The sequence below is a fragment of the Petaurus breviceps genome, unplaced genomic scaffold (genome assembly GCF_028583685.1).
Source record: "Petaurus breviceps papuanus isolate PSGF00001 unplaced genomic scaffold, PetGlider_PUasm1.0 90681, whole genome shotgun sequence".
NCBI classification, from domain to species: domain Eukaryota; kingdom Metazoa; phylum Chordata; class Mammalia; order Diprotodontia; family Petauridae; genus Petaurus; species Petaurus breviceps.
This window is the reverse complement of record NW_027187307.1, coordinates 4977955-4999502: the sequence shown is the minus strand read 5'-3', so window position 1 is coordinate 4999502 and position 21548 is coordinate 4977955. Positions and strand designations below refer to the sequence as shown.

General features: G+C 44.1%; 1 protein-coding gene across 3 annotated transcripts in view; it reads left to right on the top strand.

Annotated features, from left to right (window-relative positions):
* CENPI (centromere protein I) overlaps nucleotides 1-16719 on the top strand; it is a 54045-nt gene extending 37326 nt beyond the window's left edge. For 2 of the 3 annotated variants that reach the window (XM_069065261.1, XM_069065259.1), the window contains 9 exons: nucleotides 172-289; nucleotides 381-445; nucleotides 3564-3658; nucleotides 6353-6485; nucleotides 7293-7417; nucleotides 8649-8697; nucleotides 8887-9102; nucleotides 14859-14900; nucleotides 16317-16719. In XM_069065261.1, the coding sequence (XP_068921362.1) occupies nucleotides 172-289; nucleotides 381-445; nucleotides 3564-3658; nucleotides 6353-6485; nucleotides 7293-7417; nucleotides 8649-8697; nucleotides 8887-9102; nucleotides 14859-14900; nucleotides 16317-16460 (987 nt within the window). In that variant the 3' untranslated portion in view covers nucleotides 16461-16719. The remainder of the gene's footprint in view (nucleotides 1-171; nucleotides 290-380; nucleotides 446-3563; nucleotides 3659-6352; nucleotides 6486-7292; nucleotides 7418-8648; nucleotides 8698-8886; nucleotides 9103-14858; nucleotides 14901-16316) is intronic. The other variant, XM_069065260.1, reaches the window with a different exon arrangement.
* The last annotated feature ends 4829 nt before the right edge of the window (nucleotides 16720-21548 follow it).

Below are 21548 nucleotides of genomic sequence, written 5' to 3'. Positions count from 1 at the left end.
TTCTTTTTCTCATCAAGCACAGCTGTCTCCTTCAAGGGTGAGCGCTTCTTGCTGTCCCCATCCTGCTTTGCCTCGATCCCTCCACCTTTTTGCAGGTTTTTCTTTTGAAGCTGCTGACTAGTTAGCGTTTGTGCTCAAAGAGGTTCTGACCTTTGATTGTGTTGCACACAGGAGGGCTTTTCTTCCACTGAGGTGTTCCTGTATAGGAGCCTGCCTTCATGGGATGGCATCTCTTGTCAGGCCGAGTACCTGCAGCTTCTCAGCTGGATTCCCGTGGGCAGTTTCTCTGGTATGTAACAAGAAAATAGGGAGCCCCTTGGAGGAAAAGCCCAGTGATATTTACAGAAGGGTGACTAAGCCTTTGAATGCTTTTTCTTTAGAAATCAAACCGCTTCTCTGGGACTCCCTGACACAACTCTTCTTCACATCATCAATTTATCATAAGGTAAAATGATGAACTTTTCCATGTTGCTTATTGCCAGTCATATGGAGTTCTAAGCCAAGGCTGCCTGGCTGTAGAGGTGATGCCAGTGTCCAAAGCTCTGTCTGTGTGTGTGTCTGTGTCTCAAGTAAAACTGCCTAGCTATCAGCCCATAGTGCCTAAACTCCTGCTCTGGGTTGGCCCTGTGCTGGGTGCTGGGGACCCACAGAGAGAAAGGAAACCTTCAGTGAATCCCAAATACTTGTGGTAAGTGTGTGCAAAAGCAATGCACAGGGCAGTGGGACATGTGGCATTTGAACAAAGACCAATAATCAAATCAATGCACTCATTACAGAATAGAATCTTACATTAAAAACCCTTATCACTGACTGCACCAGAGCTAAAGAAATTTACAGAAAAGAAATAAAAAATACTTTCCTCATTGTCCTTTCCCAAGTCTCTTTGGGGTTATGTCACCCATGGCTTTTTCTTTTAAAAAACAACCCCTTCCCCCCCCCCCCCCCCCAAAAAAAAAAATCACCACCAGCAACCTTTGTTGGAAACTCATTGGCTCTTACTTTTCCATGCAAGTCATTAAACAACATTGGGCAACACTGTTCCAAAGTAGTTGTAATCTGATTGTGCCTGAGAGGGACCAGTGCCATCTGTATATCCCCTGTCCTGCCTGGTACTCTGCCAGCCATACAGATGTGGCATTAATGTGGCATTCATTGAAATACTAGTTATTATTATATTTTTCTTAGGTAGGCCCCGCCAGAGCTTGTGCACCTTTGGGACCTAGGATCACCTCCATGTTGTAAAGAGGCATTGGAGGATTCCAGTGGAGGCATGAAGATTGTCTTCAAGAAGGAAACTGAGGTTCTGAGGTGAAGTGATTGACCAGCAGTCGCACAGTTGGGTGTCAGACGTGGCATTCATACTCAGGTCCTCTGACTCCCAAGCCTTTGGACAACGCCATACTGCCTTCTCGTGAACTCAAAAAGCAGTCAGGGTGTGGGAATTCCAGGGTTGGATTTCCCCATTACAATCCAAATCATAGCAATGAGAGGAAAATACACATTTAGAAATTTCTAGATTGTTAAGTAATCACTTCACATGGGAGTCCATGCTATTTTCTCATCTAGAAAATAACCCTTAGGAGTGAAGTGAAACTTGGCAGGTCTCAGGTACAATTACGTCCATACCGTTTCTTTATAGGCAGCTATTTGCAAGTGCCCAAACCTTAATTTCTACTCAGGAAGGATCTCTGGGAGAGGCAGCTGGTGTAGTTGGAGTCAGGAAAACCGTGCGTCAGATCCTGCCTCTGAAACTTACAAGCTGTGTGAGCAGGGACATTTAATCTCTGGTCCCCTGCCAACTCCCTAGAACCTCCGAATTGCAGAATTATTATATGGAAATTTAGATAATGGATGATGTAAAAATGTCATCTTGCCATTAAAAGTGCTGGTGATAATAGCATTCTAGAAGTAGGGTCCATCCCTATGATAAGTTTCAATTTTAGATGATGATGGTAAGATTGTGGCAACAGGAAATGTAAAAAGTGGTTACAATTCTTAGGAATGACATTCTCCTCAGTATACAGATATTGGATATGAGAAGGATCAGTGGTGGGGTTTGTTGTTTCTTTTGACATTGTGGGAATCCCCTTCCCCAAAGCAAGTCCCAACCTCACTCTGCCTTAATGTGGAGGTTCTACGGCATTGGCAGGGGACCAGAGATTAAATGTCCCTGCTCACACAGCTTGTAAGTTTCAGAGGCAGGATCTGACGCACGGTTTTCCTGACTCCAACTACACCAGCTGCCTCTCCCAGAGATCCTTCCTGAGTAAAAATTAAGGTTTGGGCACTTGCAAATAGCTGCCTATAAAGAAACGGTATGGACGTAATTGTACCTGAGACCTGCCAAGTTTCACTTCACTCCTAAGGGTTATTTTCTAGATGAGAAAATAGCATGGACTCCCATGTGAAGTGATTACTTAACAATCTAGAAATTTCTAAATGTGTATTTTCCTCTCATTGCTATGATTTGGATTGTAATGGGGAAATCCAACCCTGGAATTCCCACACCCTGACTGCTTTTTGAGTTCACGAGAAGGCAGTATGGCGTTGTCCAAAGGCTTGGGAGTCAGAGGACCTGAGTTTGAATGCCACGTCTGACACCCAACTGTGCGACTGTTGGTCAATCACTTCACCTCAGAACCTCAGTTTCCTTCTTGAAGACAATCTTCATGCCTCCACTGGAATCCTCCAATGCCTCTTTACAACATGGAGGTGATCCTAAGTCCCAAGGGTGCACAAGCTCTGGCAGGGCCTTACTAAACTGAACAACCCCAGAGTAGGCACCCAATGATGTACGGGATATCTGTGGTTCGGTGACCAGCCCAGCCCCGTGCAGTGGGGCTTCTCACCAGGCTGGCTACAGTTAGATATAGTTTAGCCCTAGCAGACTGTATCCCCAAGTGGTTGCAGTCTCTGTGAATATTAATTTGAAATCACTCATGGAGTCTACTTCATGGGATGGTTATGGGGACAGCACCTTGTAAACCATAAAGAGCTGTCCAAGTGGTCGTTAGCAGCCCAGCACTGTTCCAGGCACTATGGGTAGATACACAAGCATAAGACTGCTTTCAACGAGCAGAGGGACAGTTCAAGTTGGAGTGAAAAAACAACCCCATTGGACAAGTGAAAAGAAGAGAAGTGTACCCTGGGGTAGCATTACCCGTCGTTGCAGTGAGCACAGAAGCCTAGATCAGAGTTAGCTTCATGGAAGAAGTGATTGATGCCTTCAGATCTTTGATGTGTCAGCAAAGGGAAAAGAGAGCGAACATTATTAATGTGTGTGAGGGAGGGCTAGGTTACAAGGAGATAGCTTTCTGACAACCAGAGCTCTTGAATGAACAGGGTTCTCCTTAGAAGTCAGGAGCTTCCCCCATCCCTAGAAGTATCTCAGCAGCAGGATGCCCCTTTGTTTATTCACAAGCGTCTTCTCTGGGTGGTGTTGTAGGAGGAATTGTTGCCCTGGATGTTCGGGTCCTTGATGGTTGTGCTTGGCCTGCTCAGGCAAGGGGGCACAGGGGAGCAGAGCAGTGTGGGTAATGGGTCCTTCCCTTTGCCTCCCGCAGTGCAGTGTTCTTTATAGCCTGACACAGTTGCTGCAGAACTGGCTGTTGTGGCATGCCATGGAGGTCAAGATGAAAGCCACACTGAACACTTCTCCGTAAGTCTTTGCCCAACCCACCAGAAGGGATGCTGGGGACCGAGGGAGGGAGACCTGGCACTGGGGCCTGAAGCTTCCAGCTGCTTAGAGATTGGCTTCCTGTCTGGCCCTATAATCCTTTGGCTTAAGTTACTTTTGTTGTTGTTATTACATATAATAAGTAACAGTGCCTCTTTTTGTCTTCAGTGATGTTGAAGTTCTGTAACAAGCCAATTAGAAAACAGGTCCCGCAGGCTCCTAACAGTTCTTCATTTCAGTTGGGTCAGGCCAGTGTGAAGAAAGACAATTGTGGTTATGGCTAGAGAAGCCCCTCTGAGCTCCTTTGGCTCTTCTTCTGCCATATTTGGGTAATGCCCCCTTTAATCTGCTCACTTGGAATAGAAACTACTTCCTGTGATGTGCCTTATTCTCCAGGTAAAAGACCTAAGTTTTCGAGGTTTTACCTGGAATCTTTTTGTCCCCTTGTTTATCTTCAGCATAGAGCGGCCACAAAGGTCTCAGTGGTGTCACCGTTTCGGCTTGGGCCTGTGGCCTGGGCTGCTTGTCTTTGATTTTGTTTTTAAGTTGTTATTTCATTCCTCATTGCTCCTCTCCTCTACTCGTGACTGGGAACATGAAGAGTTAAGAGGTGGGAGTGCCTTTTAGAAAGAAATGATATTTCAATACTTAAGTTCCCTTTAACAATGTCATCCCAAGATCATCTTTGCATCTGTGATCTTCCTTTGGCTTTGCGGAACCCCAAAAATGGAGGAATTGTCCTTCATATTTCCTTTCAGAAAAATAATTGGAAACTTTTTTGCAAAAATCACTGTTTATATACATTTTTAAACATTAAAAAAAGGAATTGCTCTTCAATCACTAAGGACAAAATCTGAGCTGCTTTTCCAATATTTCCTATTAACTCTTGGCACATATATGCTGCCAGATTTATAAATACTCATGTCTCTCCATTTTAGAGATGAGAGAGGCAGTTTGTCATCGAGGATAGAAGGTTAGGCTTGTAGTCAGAAAGGCCTTGGTTCTTATCATGCTTCTGATATTTACTAGCTAGCACTGTGATCCTGGGCAAATGACTTGATCTCTGGGCAACTCTTTGGGACTTGCCTACTAATTCATAGACAGTTGAGAATCTGGGTTGGCAGAGGGAATTTCCACACTGAGGAAAACACCAAGTCTTCTGGCATCCTTTGAGCTTCCTTGCCATTCCTTTCAGGACTATCCAGGGTAAGTCATCATTTAAGTACTCCTTGCCACAGGAACTAAAGACCATGTGGATTTGGAATTGAGCTTTTTTGAGGTCTCTCTTCTGTCAGGTAGATGGCGCTAGACCAGAACCTACAGGAGAGGCTTGGTGGAGCCCTGTGCCTCACAGGCTGCTAGATAAATGCCCTCACTATTGCCTGGCTTTGTCCAAAAAAGCCTTCTATCTGGAACTCATTTTGGCCCTGCGTGGAAGCCTTTGATGCCATGGTGCTTTGCAGAGGCTTACCTTCCTATAACCCTCCTTCCCTTTGCCATGCTGTTTCCAGTTTCCATTTTAGTCTCAGCCAATTGAATGTAAATGGAAGACTATCCATGATTCAGCTTAAAAGCTGAACTATATTGGAACATTCTTGTTTCTGATCCTCAGCAGGAAGAGAGAACCCAGAGACCAGACTAAATCACTGTGGAAGTACTGCCCCCCCCCCCCCAAACCAGGTTAGTTTGAGTGAAGATTTTAACAGCTTCAGAACTCAGGAAGTCAAGCTGACGAGATCACAGTGACATTCCTGTTGTTGTTGTCATGGAAATTTGTGTACTTTAGACTTCCCAGTCAGTGTGTTGTAATGTTGACATCTTTCCGGGGGCCGGTGATGATGGTGGCCATCTGGACCTGCCTGTGATTTCCTTGGCGTTGGGAAGTTTGCCAGTGCAAATCAACTAGTCCCCAACTTTAAATCTTTGAGGATCATCTGGGGCACTGTAATGAGAAGTCAGGTGACTTGCCCAGGGTCATACAGGCAGTTTGTATCAAAGGTGGGAGAGACTCAAGCTCAAGCCTCTCTGACTCTGACTCTTTCTATCACAGCATGCAGCCTTTTGTTGTAGAGAAAAGAAATTCTTAATTTTGATATCTGTTATTCTAAACTTCTCTTTTGGACTAAACAGTTCATATTTGTCCTGGTTTATTTTAATCCCTTTCTATATGCTGAGATTCCATTCCATGTTTTGGTGTCCTCATACCACATGCCTATATTTTTTTCTACATTTCCTGGTTTGGGGTCCAGAGCTATTTTCTTGGGTATTTTGTATTGACTCTGTCACTTTCATGGTCTATGTGATTGCCAAATGTTGGTAATTAATGCTTGGCACATAGCAAGTACCAGCTATGTACTAATAAGTACATATGAGCTAAGTACTCAGGGCTCCACAGAGTTGCTAGCCCAGGATGATGGGAACTCCAGTCCATCTGGAGCCTGGTCCTGTCTTTCTTTGCCATCCAGCCTGGCCTGGCCTGAGTGTGGCCTAGGACCTGATTATCAGGTATTTCATGGAACGTGCTCCATATGTTTAGTATACCAAGCTCTGCAGTGCCACCAGGAAAGGGTTGCAAACATGTACACACTGACTTTTGCCCCATTCTCTACAGAACAGCTTGGAAGTTAAAGAGCTTTGGGAATGCCTGTGTGTGAATTGCTTGCTTTCTGATTATAGGAACACTCTCATGATTTCCCTGAACTCTGTGAATGAGCTGATCACCTACGTGGGATGGCTGTCCACGATCGCTCTGCGCTTGGAAAACAACAGTAGTTTCTTGTTCCACTTTATTTTGGATTTCTTTGAGATGGTAAGCATCCCATTCTGTGTAATCCTTTCTCATGAGGGTCTGTTATTTAAATATTTCTCTGCATTCAGTTGTCCCAGGTGGTGGTGCCTCTTATGGACATAATTTTAAACCAGTTGAAGTTTTTGATGCTATATACTTCTGAAGAATTACTTAATATCATGGAAATAAAAAGGGAAGTGAATTATCTTTTCTTGCTACAGGATTGGCCCTCGACAAATCTGAGATATAGTTGATGATGACCCTTGGCTCTTTATCCAGATTCTAACTTCTCCAAGTTTTAACTGTTCTTGCTTTAGAGCCCTCCGACCCAATGGGCTCTCTCTGTACCTTGCTGTCATAACAGCATTTGTCCTTCCAAGGCAGTACTGACACGTTTCCAACCTCTCTTGGACTCCCTTTCATCAGAAGTGATTTTTGTCTTGTATCTCATTTGCTTTCTCATGTATCAGATTAGCTAGCTGTTAATGTTCTAGATAGAGTCAGTTATTATGTGTTAATGGCAAAGCATTACCTTTACTCGCCCGTCCTCACTAGCCTCTCGGGTATTTGTTACGTAGCCTTTTGGGAACAATTCCTTAGCCCAACTCTTAACCAGTCAGGTAGAAGTTTAGGTCACTAGGTGAGAGAGCAGGTTTATAATTCCCTGTTTTGCCTATGAAGACACTTGACTTCTGACCTAATGGAATAATTGCTTGTAATATTTTAATAAACAACAAGTAAATACTTGCCTTTTATACAGATGCTGTTTTCGTTCCACTTGATTGAAAACTAGAGAGGAATATCTAATGGTCTCTTTGTTCCCTAAAGGTGTCTGACATATATCTCAATTATAACCTTCCGTTATTGGCGATATTTCCACGTGGGGTCTTCTATCGAGCACTACTCACCTCAGACACTGTCACCCTCAACCATCTCTGTCATATTATGTACAGGTATGTGGCCTTTTCCAAATTCTAAGACGATTCCGTCTTGATGATAATCCATTCCAGATTTCTCTTTGTTTTCTGCAAAGTTCTTTGTAATAAGGAAAAAGAAGGGCATTCTCTGGGGCCTGGTTGTCCAGTCTGGGATATTGCTGCTGCTGCTGCTGTATTATAGTGTCAGTGCTGGCTTTGGGATGGATAAATGCCCTTGGAAGAACTTGACAAGTTGGGTCTTTTTTTGCTGAGCAGTACTCATGTACTCATTACTCTTTTTGTAATCTGATTTTTTGGATATTTTTTTGTTTCTACATTCCCTTCATCTCTGAATAGAAGCTTCTCCCTGCCCTGCCTAGTGAGCCATCCCTTGTAACAAAAAATAAAAAAGAAAGGGGGGGAGAATGCACTTTAGAAAATCCCTCACATTCCAATGCACAGTTCCCCACTTCAGCCAAGAAGAGGTGGGGGTACATTTCCCCAAGTCCTTGAAGACAAACTTGGTCATTAGAATTAGTCACATTTAAGTTTTCGTTTGCTTGCTTTGTTCCCATTTGCATTATTTCATGGTATATATTGTTTTCCTGGTTCTGACTTAACTTCAGTCTGCATCAGAACTTCAAAGTATTCCCATGTTGTCTGAATTCTTTGTTTTTTTTCTTTTCCTGACAGCACACTGATATTCCATTACCATATGTAATACTCATGTATCATGTTTGATTTAGCCATTCCCCAGTCAATAGGCATCTACTTTGTTTCCAGTTCTTTGCTACCACAAAAAATGCTGTTTGGAATATTCTGGGATATATGGGGAAAGTAGAGGTCAGCATTGTTTATATTAGCTTCCTGTGCCTTTATTTAAACTTAAATTTTTCTTTTAAAAAATCAGACACTAGATAACTTCATATTTGAAACTGCAAGCTCCTGTGGCTGGGCCCATTCAGCTACATAGGAGTTGCGGTGCCCCCATCTAATGGCAGTAGTTGAACTCTCTGCGTCCCCTTCTCTGTCAAAGGCCACACTTTTCCTCTCATGACAAGGAAAAGAGAGAATGGCTCCATAGCAGGCATCAGATTGCTTTTGACCTTATGTTAATGTTTATTCCTCCAGGAAAGTGTAGTGATCTCAAAGCAGGAAGGTAAAAATGTTCACCAGAGAATTGCCTGCACGCCAGTGCCAGCATTCATCCATGTTACAACTCAGCATTTCGGTTTTCCAATTTTGTCACATTTTGTGTTCCTGTTAGGTATCGTGTCAACTTGATTGCTGCCAAGGAGGATGAATTGATCCGCCAGGTACTGAGGGCAAACTGGTGCCATCAAGTCTCTTGTCAGTGACTGAGCCTGACCTTATTAGGTGCCCCAGCTGGGCAGGGTGACAAAGAGGTGGGGCGGAAAGGGAGGCTAAAGCTTATTGTCGGAAAGGGAGGCTAAAGCTTATTATTACAATCTGGTTGATGAGATTTTTTTTCCCTGCCCCCTTAGGAAAGGCGAAAGTTCAACAAAATCTACCAAGCTTTTAATGAATATGTGACCGCCTTGGTGGACTGCCTGTGGACATCCAGATCCTTTGAGAAAAACCACTATCTCTACATAGATCCTCAGATCCTGGAAAAGACTCAAATACAGGAATATAAGAGGAGTTTAAATGTGATTAATCATCCGGCCTTACTGGCCTATTCCATCCACTTTCTGCTTCAGGTAAAAGCTCCTAGGCGTTCCTGGATTACTTGCTTTTTGGTATCTTGGAAACATGTTCATGCTCCTCACGACCTCATAATTTATTGCTTCGTCAGTGGTACCCTTTATTAAAAAGGGGTAATTTTCAAAGGATGGAAACCATGGCTATCAAAACTGTGGGCCAAATGGTCTCAGTTCAGAGTATATAATACTCTGAGGGATTTTTCCTTTCAGCTATTATTTGAGACCTGTATTGGAGGGGTACTGAAGTGGCTGCAGGGCTCTTTAGCTCTTAGGTTCATCTTCCTCTTCAAATCTGCCCCCCTCCCCCCCATCTTCTTTTCAAGTCCACCTCTGTGCAGCTTTCCTGGATTGTTCCCAATGATCGTATTGTCCTCTGAACACCTCTAGTCTAGCTAGCTTGTCTGATAAAATATGTGTGCTGTTGCTTATGGTGACGTTGTTAGGTCATAGAGTCCTTCAAGGCAAATCACCGGATCCTAGGTCCAACCCTTCCCCCCCCCCCGCCATGCAAAGTGAGGCACAGAGCATAAAGTGAGTACTCTGTTTTCCATTTCTCTTGTATCTCCCACAGTACTGGCAGGACAATACCAAGGATGTTCTGTCTGATGAAATCGATACAATCCTGAAAAATTGCATATCAAAATTCAGGAATACTTTAACTTTGTTTCTGATTGACCTTCAACGAACAACGAAAAGTCGAAAGGTTCTTTGCCCGCCATTTCTCTTCTGCTTTCTCCTCCCCAGCCTGATTTCTCTGCATTGGTCGGTTTCAGGCTTCCTTGATCAGCCTCTTGATGCACGAAGATTCCAATAGCTGAAGTCTAGTGGTATTCCTTTAGGACATTGTTATTGTTGTTGTTTTCAGTCATGTCTGGTTCTTTGTGACCCCATTTGAGGTTTTCTTGCCATTTTCTTCTTCAGCTCATTTTACAGGTGAGGCAACTAAAGCAAACAGGGTAAAGTGACTTGTCTAGGGTTACACAGCACAGAAGTGTCTGAGGCTGGATTTGAAGTTGGGTCTTCCTGACTGTAGGCCCAGTGCTTTATCCACCGTGCCACCTCTGGACACTGGCTTGGTCTAGTTTCACTGTCCTATTCTTTTTGTTTGTTTGTTTTGTTTTTTGCTTTTTTTGGAGGGCATTTGGGGTTAAGTGCCTTGCCCAAGGTCACATGGCTAGTTTTTGTGTTAAGTATCTGAGGCCAGATTTGAACTCAGGTCCTCCTGACTCCAGGGCCAGTGCTCTACTCACTGCGCCACCTAGCCGCCCCTGTCCAGTTCTTTCGGGCTTACATTTTTCTTGGTATTTTCCAAAGTTCTTAGTCATTGAAATATTCAATGAATTAAACATAAAAAAGGCAGAGGCTTTCAGGAGCCAGCACAGCAGAATGGAAAGAGCCCCAGACTAGGGACCAGAGGGCCTGGGTTCTAGTAATGGCCTTCAGCTGGTGGTTTTGTGATGGTTGACCTTGGGCAAGTCAGCTAGCCAGCCTAAGACTGTGAAATGAAAGATTTTTAAGAGTTGAAGGGGGCTGAGAAATCATTGAACTCAGTGCTCTAACTTAACCAATGAGACAAGCACCCCAGATTGGAGAGAGCCTCTTTCCAGCCTCTGATGGGAAGATCTCTGTTTTGGATGTCAGAGGACTGGCTCGGGAGCCTGGCTCTGCTACTTCCTTTGTGCTTTTAGGCAAGGCATTTGACCTCTCTGGGCCTCATTTGCCTCCACAATAAAATGGGAAGTTTAAGTTAGATGATCCCTACAGCCCCTTCTGGTTGTAAATCCTCTGATCCTAAGTGCCTTGCCCAGGCACAGCCAGCCAGTTAGTGGCCAGGTTGAGTCGAGGCCCCAGATCTCTGAAATACAGAGCCGTGCTCTTTCTCCTATGCCGCGGTACCTCACGCTGGGCTCTTAAAGCTCCTCCGCCTTCCTCACAGGCCCGTTACAAGCAGCGAGACCAGCGGCATTATAGCCAGTTTTGCTTGCTTTTCTTTTTGGTTGTCTCCAGATTAGGTTCTGATACTAGACACTGGCTAAAACAGCAGGACTATGGTTTGTACTTGCAAAGCCCTGAAGATAAATGGTATATAGCAAGTACCTTATGCATGGCCAAACACGCTGGAAATGAATGGAATGAAGTGCTTTTACATCATAAGGCCTGACATGAAGAATTGAGAGAAGTAGGAGAAAACTTGGATTGCATGATACAGAGTAAAGAAATGCAAATCAAAGAATGACCTGTGCAGTGAGTGACAAGGTCTGAGGGCACGCCCATGTCAGTACTGCTGCCATCGTAGCCAGGCTGAAAGAAGCCACCCTTTCCTTTCTGTTAACAAAAGTAGAGAGGAACAAAGATGTCATGGGTGGAAAACCTGTGGCCTCGAGGCCTTGCATGGCCCTCTTAGGTCCTCAAGTGTGGCCCTTTGACCAAATCCAAACTTCCCAGAACCAGTCCCCTTTAGAAAAGGATTTGTTCTGTCAAGCTTGAACTCAGAGTACTTGAGGACCTGGAGGGTCACGTGTGGCCTCGGCTGAAGGTTCCCCACCCCTGATACATGTACCTGTCACGATCATTCCCCTAGGTTTTAGGGAGCTGTAATTGGGAAGATACATGGGGAGAAGGGAAAGCATTGTTTGAATGTTTAGGAAATGTTGGTCAGAATAAAATATATCAATAAAAAAAATCCATTTTGAGTGCAGGCAAACAGACTTGACTGTAGGATCAAAAGCTTGCCTTTGTTTTGAAAATCAGAAGTTGAATTTTAATATGCTTAAGGAAATAGTGTTGGGTGGGTTAAAATAGTTCATGGGGGACTGGTTCTTTTCCCAGCACTAGAGGGCACTGTTGTTTAACAAATGGGAAACCTTTTTTTGCAGTTGTTAACAGGTGGCTCCATATGGGCTAAGAAAATACTAGACCTTAATGCTAATCAGTCTTCTAAGAGGGTTGCCTTTGAACTTCAATCACCAAGAACTTAGCATCTATATGCCTTAATTTTAGGGGTGATGTAAAAGGTATGTGGCTTTATTAGTAAGGGCCCCTGTTGATTTAATTTTCATACTTTTTGATCGGCCTTGAATAATCCCTGGAGATATAGCAAGTTAACTAGCTTCTCTGTGCTAGGCTTAGTAGAGCAGCAGCTTAAAAGCTTGGCTAATTGAGTTTTCAAGGCTTCACCTCCCCAGCAGTCAGTGGGAGTTGTTCACATCTGTGAGGGGTCCGCCCGTGATTCTGAAGATTTTACTGCTCCAGGCCCCCCGTTTCAGTAATCTACACGCATTTTGTAACCTCCTACTATGTGCCGAGTATTGTGCTAGGTACTGGGGATACAGCAACAAAAGCGCTAGCGGTATGTACCTTTAAGGTGCTGAAAGGTTATCAAGGCAGGTTCTGTGTGAGAGAGAAAACCAAATATATCCCAAATAAATACAAAGTCATTCAGGTAGAAGTGGGAAGTGCTAGCCAGCAGGGGAAGGCAGGGTAGGGGCAAGACCAGGAAAGGCCTCGTTAAGTAGGTGGTACTTAAGCTGAAGACATGACAGTGAAGGTGGAGGGAACAGCCAGTGTGAAGGCACCCAGGTAGGAGAGGGAGCATTCTGTGTAAGAAGAGCCGAGCAGCCCCCTGCTGCCAAGTGCAGAAGGGCAAGTAAAGACCCGTGAGGTGGGGGGCAAGTGCTGTACATGCCAGACCGCAACTTGTATTTGTGCCGGGACCTGGGAATTACTGAAGTTTGACTTTAGCGCACTGTCATGGTTAGATCTTTGCTTTAGGAAAACAACTTTGATAGCTGTGTAGAGAATGGGTTGAGGAGGCAGCCTAGCAGAGTGCTAATCAGGGGGCTCTTGTAATAGCCCCAGGTGAGAGGTGGGAAGGGCCTGAATCAGAGCTGTGGCTGTGTGAGCAGAGAGAAGGAGACAGATATGAGAGTCTGTACTGCTCAAGTGGACAAGACTTGGCCATTGATTGGCTGTGGAGGGTGAGGGAGAGGGAGGAGTCAAGGAGGACTCTGAAGTTGTAAACCTGAATGACTGGAAGGATCTTGGTATCCTTTATAGAGACAAAGAAGTTCGAAGATGGAGCCAATTTTTATGAAAGGCTAAGGAGTTCTCTTCTGAGCATGGTGAACTTGGAATGCTTCTATGACATCCAGTCGAAATGTTCAAGAGTTATTGGGAGAAATGGAATGAGAAATCCTGACACAGACTGGAGCTAGATCTGGGAGGCATCTGTGTAAAGATAATAAGCCACTGGGCGCTGATGAGTTCACCAAGAGAGAGCATTCCCAGGACAGAGTCCTAGGGTCCACCCTCATTTAAAAAGTGGGATAGAAATAATGATACAACAAAGGAGACTGCAAAGGAACAGTCATCAAGATAGGAGGATAATCTGGAGAGAGCTAAGTTCCCAAAACTCAGGAGGGGGGAGAGAGAGAGAATGAATGAGAATGTGTTCAATGAAGAAGGATGAAGCTGTTAGACTGGGCGGTTAGTAGATTGTTGATGACTTTGGAGAGAGCGGTTTCAAGTCAAGTGATGAAATTGGAAGCCAAAGTGCAAAGGGTTGAGGAGTAAGGAAAGGAAGTGGGGGCAGAGTGTGGATCGTTTCTGCTAAGACTTTGACCTTTGACTCTGAAAGAGAGAAGAGATAGGAATATAGGAAGATAGATTGCAGGGATAAAATGGTCAAGTGAAGGTTTTTTTTAACAGTTAGAGACACCTAGGCATCAGGGAACAAACCAGTAGATAGGAAAGATAGAAAATTAAAGAGAGGGTATGATCGTGACAGCACACGTGGAGAGGCAGTGGGATCGAGTGTGTAGGTTAGAGTGTTGGCCTTGGCAACAAGTGTTGCCTTTTCATCACACTAAAGGAGGGGAAAATCGGGGATGGTGTTAAGCTGGTGGGGGGAGGGGGGGGCTAAGATGTAAAAAAGTGGCCATTTCTAGTGAATGGCCCCTTCTCAGTAAAATATGGGTGAAGGAGAACAGGAAGGGATGGCGTGGAAGGCTTGAGGAAAGAAGGAGTTTGAAAAGGCTATTGTAGGGAGTTCAGTAGGAAACCAATCAGGAAGGAAAAGACTCCCTTGCTGCTGTGAGGATTCAGTTAGATGATAGAAATTTGTGCTGGACCTAATTGGGATGGTCGAGTGACTTCTGTAGCCCAACATTTCCTTCAAACCTTTATCACCAGATATCCATCTGGTACCTGCTCAGCTCCAGACCGGTTGGTTCATGCTGACCGCTGCTTTCACAGAATCATAGCAAAGCCAGTAGCATCCATTCTTTTCTTCGTCATCTCCCTTGTTTAGCTTGTCTTCAGGAATTAAAGGGGATGTGAAACTAGGAAAGCTGGAGTTAATGTCCAAGAGGGACCCAAGAAAGAGTGCAAGGTAGAACCTTTGCCAGCAGCTAAAACCCAGACAATAGCTTGAAAGCCTCAGTTTTCTTTTTTTTTAATGCTATATTGATCTCTTTTATATTTCTCTTGTAATTTTGATGCCACATTGAATTCTCCTTTGTAATAAAGGAAACTTTTTAAGCATAAGCACCTGATACTGTGCCAGAATCTGAAAATAGATTATACTTTCAGATCTCAGAATTATACACACACACACACACAACACACACACACATACCCTTTTTTCATTATCTATTCTTTGAGATCTTTGGTGGTTTTTAAGTTATTCAAAATTTGGAGAAGCTTCAATTAATATTCCTGTAATTGAACTAATAGACTGTTTTCTCCTCTTTAAGGGATGGCCAGAAAAAAAGGAACTTTCTTTGTCTTCCATTCAGGTAAATACTAAAGGAAATTTCAAATTATAAACAATTGCATTACTTTTTTCAGAGGTATCTTAAAAATGTTTTATTTTTTTAATGTTTCTATCACTTTCCAATTATCCTCCCAATTTGTCTCCCCCTCACCTCTCACACACTTGCTTCTTCACCCAAGAGAAGATTGTCTTCTAATAATAAATTGAATTGTAAGTAAGTTAAGTAAAACACACACACACACACACACACGTATCATCATCCTCATCTCTGACACTATGTGGTTCTTTCTATACTTCTCCCCTACCACCTTTCTGCCAACAGTCAGAAGGCATGCTTCAGCATCAGTCCACGATTATCCCCTGATTTGATCCGTTTTAGAGGTCTTTGAAAAGCCTGCTTTTTGTGGCCAGTGTACACATTTTAGGCACAAAATCTGCACATAGAAATTTTGTAGCTATCTGGTAGCTTGACTTTTACCATTGGCTTCTTCCATCTCTCACTTTGCACATGTTTGTGTAAGATGTATCTAGACAATAATACACTTGATTACAGAAACTACACAGGTCTTGGTGCCTTATGGCCATCTCCTGTGAATGTACAAATGTCTGAATGTGCATGAGCTGTTTTAGCCAGTAAGTTCCTAGAGGTTGGGAAAGATGGCTAACTTGCATGTCACAGTGCTGTGTTTGGCTGGGCACTTAGTAAATGCTACTGGAGCAGTGAGTACCAGTTGGCTTGGCGAGCAGTTCTGGGTTCAGTTGAACTTAGCAATAGCTCTGTTCTTGTGAATCCAACCCATGTGTGGTTCAGTTGTAATATGCATACATGTCTTAAGGACTGATAAAAATACTTAGCACCAAGTTAGGAAAACATGGAGAATCATTTATACCCTAGCAAGAGCGCATGAAGAAAAACAACTAAGAAAGATTTGCGAGCTCCTCAGTGCAGTAAACAGGCTCAGGGTGTAGAATGACCCAGATGCTTTGGGATGTGGCCACAAAGGGCATTTCTTTTGCTTGACTCTGCAGGCTTTGTTTTTCTTTTAATTCGTTGAGGTAGTGGAGGGGGTGAGGCAAGTGATAGGGTCACTGAAAGTGGGGGAGTGGAAGGGAAAGAAAAAGAGACCACTGAGTCATTTGAAAATTCCCTGAAGAAACCAGAAGGAAGGTGAATAGACAGCACTAACAAAGCGAGCCGCCATCTTGGAAAACAGCCCACGGAGTGTAGTGTGGATCACCCCTCTGTGCGCTTCTGATTGGCAGCTGTGGGTGCAAATCTCCTTTTCTCTTCAGCTCAGTATCTAAACACATTCTTGTTTGATGTTAGCTTTGGAATATTTTAAAATGACGGTGTTCAAAGACATAAAGAGGGAAAAATGAAGTTTACATCCCTTTTTAAAAGAAATAAAGTACTCCCTTACTGTGCTTTTCTCTGCAGAAACAGAAATGGAAGTGGTACTTGAAGTATCTTCTTTTGGAGGGACTGTATGGCCTTCACCTCTTCATGGATAGCAGCCTCAACATTGCTCACAGATGCCATGCTAGGCCAAAGCCTTGCACCTCGGAGCCAGTTCAAGCTTAGGACAAAGGAAACTTCCCACAGAATAACTGTATAACAGTAAGGCAGCAAAGCTACAACTCGGGTGCTCCAAGGACGGTACAAAGAGGGGTAATTAGAGCTGCCCAGAAAGTGGTTGAGGAAAAAGGATGAGGTTGAAGGTGATGGCAAGTACAACTGCTGTGTGATGTTCCTGTAGAGACAGAGTAGGGGTCGCCCTGCCCCTTCAAGATAATATCTGGATGCCGTCTTTATTAAGTATAAAATAAAATTGTTGATCACACATAGTGTCTAACTTTATTTCCACACCTTTTTAAAGTGCACTTTGTTTTCAGTGTAAACAAAAAAATTATCATGTGTGAGGCATTTGGGGAATTTTAAGATGGTAAAAACTCTATGGTTCTTGGCAAGAAATATTGGGTTATACATAATGCTCTTCTTTATAAACTCAATGCTCAAATGGATCTGTGATTGCATCAGTCTGCATCGAATGAGGCAAGACCATCCGGGGTGATTCTTGTCCATATCTTCTCCCAAATGTACCATGTAGGATCTACCCAATGTGCTGGCAGCCTGCCTCCCTTCCCTTGGCATCAAATGGGTGGATACCAGTGGAACACTATTCTAGTCATCTACCTCATACACATCTCTGATTTATGTAGAACACATTCCTATGGTGTATGGCTCACTGAGCAGAGAATCATTAAGACTCATCTTCCTGAATTCAAATACAGCCACAGATGCTTCCTAGCTGTGTGACCCTGGGCAGGTCACTTAACTCTGTTGGCTTTAGTTCTTCATCTGTAAAATGAGTTGGAAAAGTATCACACAGGAGCTTTTAGGCTTCAGCCTCTAGCAGGTTCACTCTTAATCTGGGCAGCAACAGAGAGACCTGATGGAGCTTGATTTGCTTTATTCTTCCCAAGGGTTGCTGATAGTGGGAGTGCCAAGTCCTCCAACATCCCCTGAACCTTATTGCACTTTGGTCAAGGCACGCCCAGTATTCACATTCCCCACTTACTGACCAGTGTTCACTTGATTTCTAGAGGAGCACACAAAGAAGGCAGTTTGCCAGCAACAGCCTCACAAGTTGATGTTAACTTTAGCAATATCCTGGTGACTTGGCATAGAGCACTCGCAGACAGTATTTACAACAACTCAAATGTTTAAGATTATATATGGATGCACAAGCTTAGTGAAATGGTTTATGATGTCAAATCCTGGGAACTAGTAGATTGTGTATGGCCATGGATCCCCTTACATACACTCCACCCCTCCAAGATTCTGGCCCTTACAATCTAAGCAGGTGACACCTTTTGGGAGTCCTCGAGCCAAGAAACTAGAGCATTGCATCCACAATCCACAGTCTAGCCTACAATAGCAACATTATAAGCTGCAAAAGTATACTGTAAGAACAGACCATTGTGTTGGGCATCACAACATCCTGCCAGAGCAGCCACATGGCCTAAAACAGAACATAGCATTCAGTATGTAACATAGCACACACCCCTTGTACATTCTTTGGGGACCAAGGTTTTTGGGGGCTGAGCAGCCAGCTCCTCCCCCCTCAGCTCATACATCAGGTGTTCCTGGGCCCTACTCCTGCAAGGCTATATCCTCAGTAGATGGCTACCCTCATGCCTAGCCTGTGATTGCTGGGGTTACTGAGACTGCACCTACCCCTATCACAAGACAGGGGCTTCCCTTAATATAGCACATTCCACCCCTAGATCACAGTCCATTACTGGGCCACAGTAGATTACATTCCCCTCAAAGCAGAGGGACCAGTCATCCTCCTGAGAGTCCTCTTGGGGGCAGCTGGGCAACAGCTGACAGGGTGGGCTCCTGGGGAGTGTGGCACTTCCCCCATGCCACCATGGACAGCTCCACTTCTGGGTCAAAACCTATCCCTGGGGACCGTGGCAGGAAAAGTGTTCATCTTGGCCTAGGGCTGGCTCCCTGCTTCTCTCATCTAACAGGAGGAGAGGCTGCTTCACCCCACAGCAGCTCCCTGTTCCTCTTGGGATCTGAGCACAGACAGCTCTGCTCCTGCCCCAGGTCTCGCCTTATGGGGGAAGGGGCTGCTCTGGCCCAAGCTCTGGGCTCAGCACACATCCAGGAGCCTGGCTCTCCTGCACACTCCAGGGCCTCACCTCGAAGGATGAGGTTGCTCCAACCAGGACTCTCTCTAGCAGAGTCCATCATGCTTACCCTGGGGCCAGTGGGCAGGGATGCTCTGGCTCCAGCCATGCCTATTGGTCTCCCTTCACTACAGCAAACCCAGGGTCCTCCCCCTTCTCAGAGGAATCTGCTTCTGAGGAAGTCTGACAATTCTTGGGCTTTCTCCTCTGCCCCCTTTTCCTCTTATTCCTGGGATAAATCAGCCTGAACCTCCTGGAGCTGGGCTTCCACTGACAACACATTGTCATTAATTTTTCGCACAGTAGTTAACTTTAAGCAGTCCACAGCACAAGAATCTCCTGCTCAGCTTGGACCCCTTACCCCCCACTGGCACCCTTTCCTCCCATCGCTGCTGCTGCCTCATCTCCTCCTGAGTGCTGGAGGGATTGGGAGGGAGAAGGAGAGGTTATCTCCTCAGGGCCCTACTCTGGGCACCGGGGAAACCACTCCTGCTGGGACTGGGGCTGCTGCTGCTCCAAGGGGCTCTCTGGGCCCATTCTGGGCCCATCCTGGACGCTGCTGCCACTACACACTCACTCTCCCACTCTTGGGTTTCAACTCCTGAAACATTTCTAGCTCCCTTCTTATCAAGGGTACCCCTGATTTTCAGCAAAGCTTCCTCAAGGCCTTTGAGCATAGGGAGCACATCTCCCACTCCCGGAGAAGGGTCCATGCTTCATCCTCCCATTCCTGGGGAAGGATCCATAGACCCATATGTACAATAAACAACATACTAACTAGGGACCAACTGGGAACACCCATCCCCATCCCACTAAGCCCCATACTCCCTTTGCCTTCAGTCTGCACAGATCCTGCTTATCTATGCCATGTGTAACACGAGCTTTCAGGGTCCAGCCTCTAACAGGTTCACTCGATCTGGGTAGCCAGAAGGACAGCAATGGAGACATGATAAGAGTTAATTTGCTTTATTCTTCTCAAGAGTCGCTGATAATGGGAGCACCAAGTCCTACAACATCCCCTAAGTCTCAATGGCAGCCAGCCAAGACAAGCACAGACATTCCACAAATCCCCCTAAGCAATGATGGGGTTCAGTCAAGGCACGCCCAGTATTCACATTCCCCACTTACTGACCAGTGTTCACTTGATTTCTAGAGGAGCACACAAAGAAGGCAGTTTGCCAGCAACAGCCTCACAAGTTGACGTTAACTTTAGCAATATCCTGGTGACTTGGCATAGAGCACTCGCAGATGGTATTTACAACTTAACTCAAATGTTTATGTTATCTTAAGGTCATATATTGATACACGAGCTCAGTGAAATGGTTTATGATGTGAAATCCTGGGAATTAGTCAATTGTTTATGGCCCTGGATCCTGGGAACTAGTATCTTAAAAAGAAAACAAATCCACCTTATATACAAGAAGGGAATGTCAAACCACTCCAGTATCTTTGCCAAGAAAACCCCAAATGGGGTCACGAAGAGTCAGGAATGACTGAAACAACTCAACAGGCTTAGAGCATGCAGAGCATTCCTGTGGTGAAGCCACATGAACTGCCATCCCTTTCAGGTATTAACTGGACCGGATGGCCCCTGAGATTTCTTCCAGTTTTGACATTCTGTCAGTCTGTGATTTTCGTGGGTTGCCACAGTCCAAAGCACAATTGTAAAGGGAGATGTTTTGAGAAAGCAATGGGCAATCATTTGGCTTAAAAATGACTTTTTGAATATAATGAAAATTGCATTTTGCTGCTGTTCTTATGGTTAAAAAGGAGGTCAGCCAGCATAAATACAGATATTGAAAGTTTATAGTAATTTTTAAAATGATATTACAGATATTGGCCAACCTAAGAGCCCTTGCATCAGTGAAAGTTCATATGGTGTTCATCTGGGTGGATTTTAGAGAACGCTGACATTTTTGTATATTAACCTAATTATGCAAAAGGTTATTTTTTCTAAATTTTTTATGTTTCTTGTATGTAAAGTTGCGTGGGAGGCAACATGGCATAGTTTAAGAAATTTATATATAAATGCAAAAAGAAAAGAGATTTGTAAACCTACGATAATAAATATGAGATTTTGCGTTGAACTCTGAGTCAGATCTAGCAAACCAGATGACCTAGAGCAAATCATTTAATCTCTTTGTCCTTTGCTTCCTTTTTTTGTTAATATATGAATAATAATATATCCATCCTTCTATGTGTTAGGAGACTAAAATGAAGCAGTAGATGAAAATAGTCACTGACAAAAACCCCTATTTGTCTTGCCCTTTATAAATGTTTTCCCCCCTTGAAATATTAATATACATATCTAATAATCTACAAATAGAATTATAGACTGTTCTAGAAGGCAATAGCTTATGCAATAATGTTTCAGTTTTCTTTTGGGTGGAAGTTAGTGAGAAAGGAGCAGACAGAGGCTGTTTGAGTCTCTGGAATCTTCTGTAGTTGGAATAGCTTCTTGGGGATTTGTACATCATACGACTGGATATAGTGATATGAGGAAATCCCTTGTTTGATATGTATAAACCACTCTTTGTTAACTGGATGAGTTATGTTTTATATTCTCCATTGGTTTCCATTTGTTGGCAGCTTTCACTTATTTGAGCAGACCCTTCAATGGATTCTTGAGTTCTTATGTGGGTACTCCTTCTAGCTGGGAAGTGCAGCCCATACAGCTCTCATCTTGTGTGATTCTTATCGTGTCCTTTCAGAAAGCCTTGAGAGAGGACATATCCCCAGCTTGGAGACCTCCCACTGGCACTATGAATATTTTCTTGTCCCAGTGCAGCACTTAACCTGACTTTTCCTTTCTCTCATACATGACTAGTCCATCTCATTTTCTAGTCAGACATTTCCTGGATGATAGCCTTTATTCCATTTCTTTTGTGCAAACCATACATCGATAATAGGCCTCTCTCTCTCTCTCTCTCTCTGTCTCTCTCTCTCTCTCTCTCTCTCTCTCTCTCTCTCT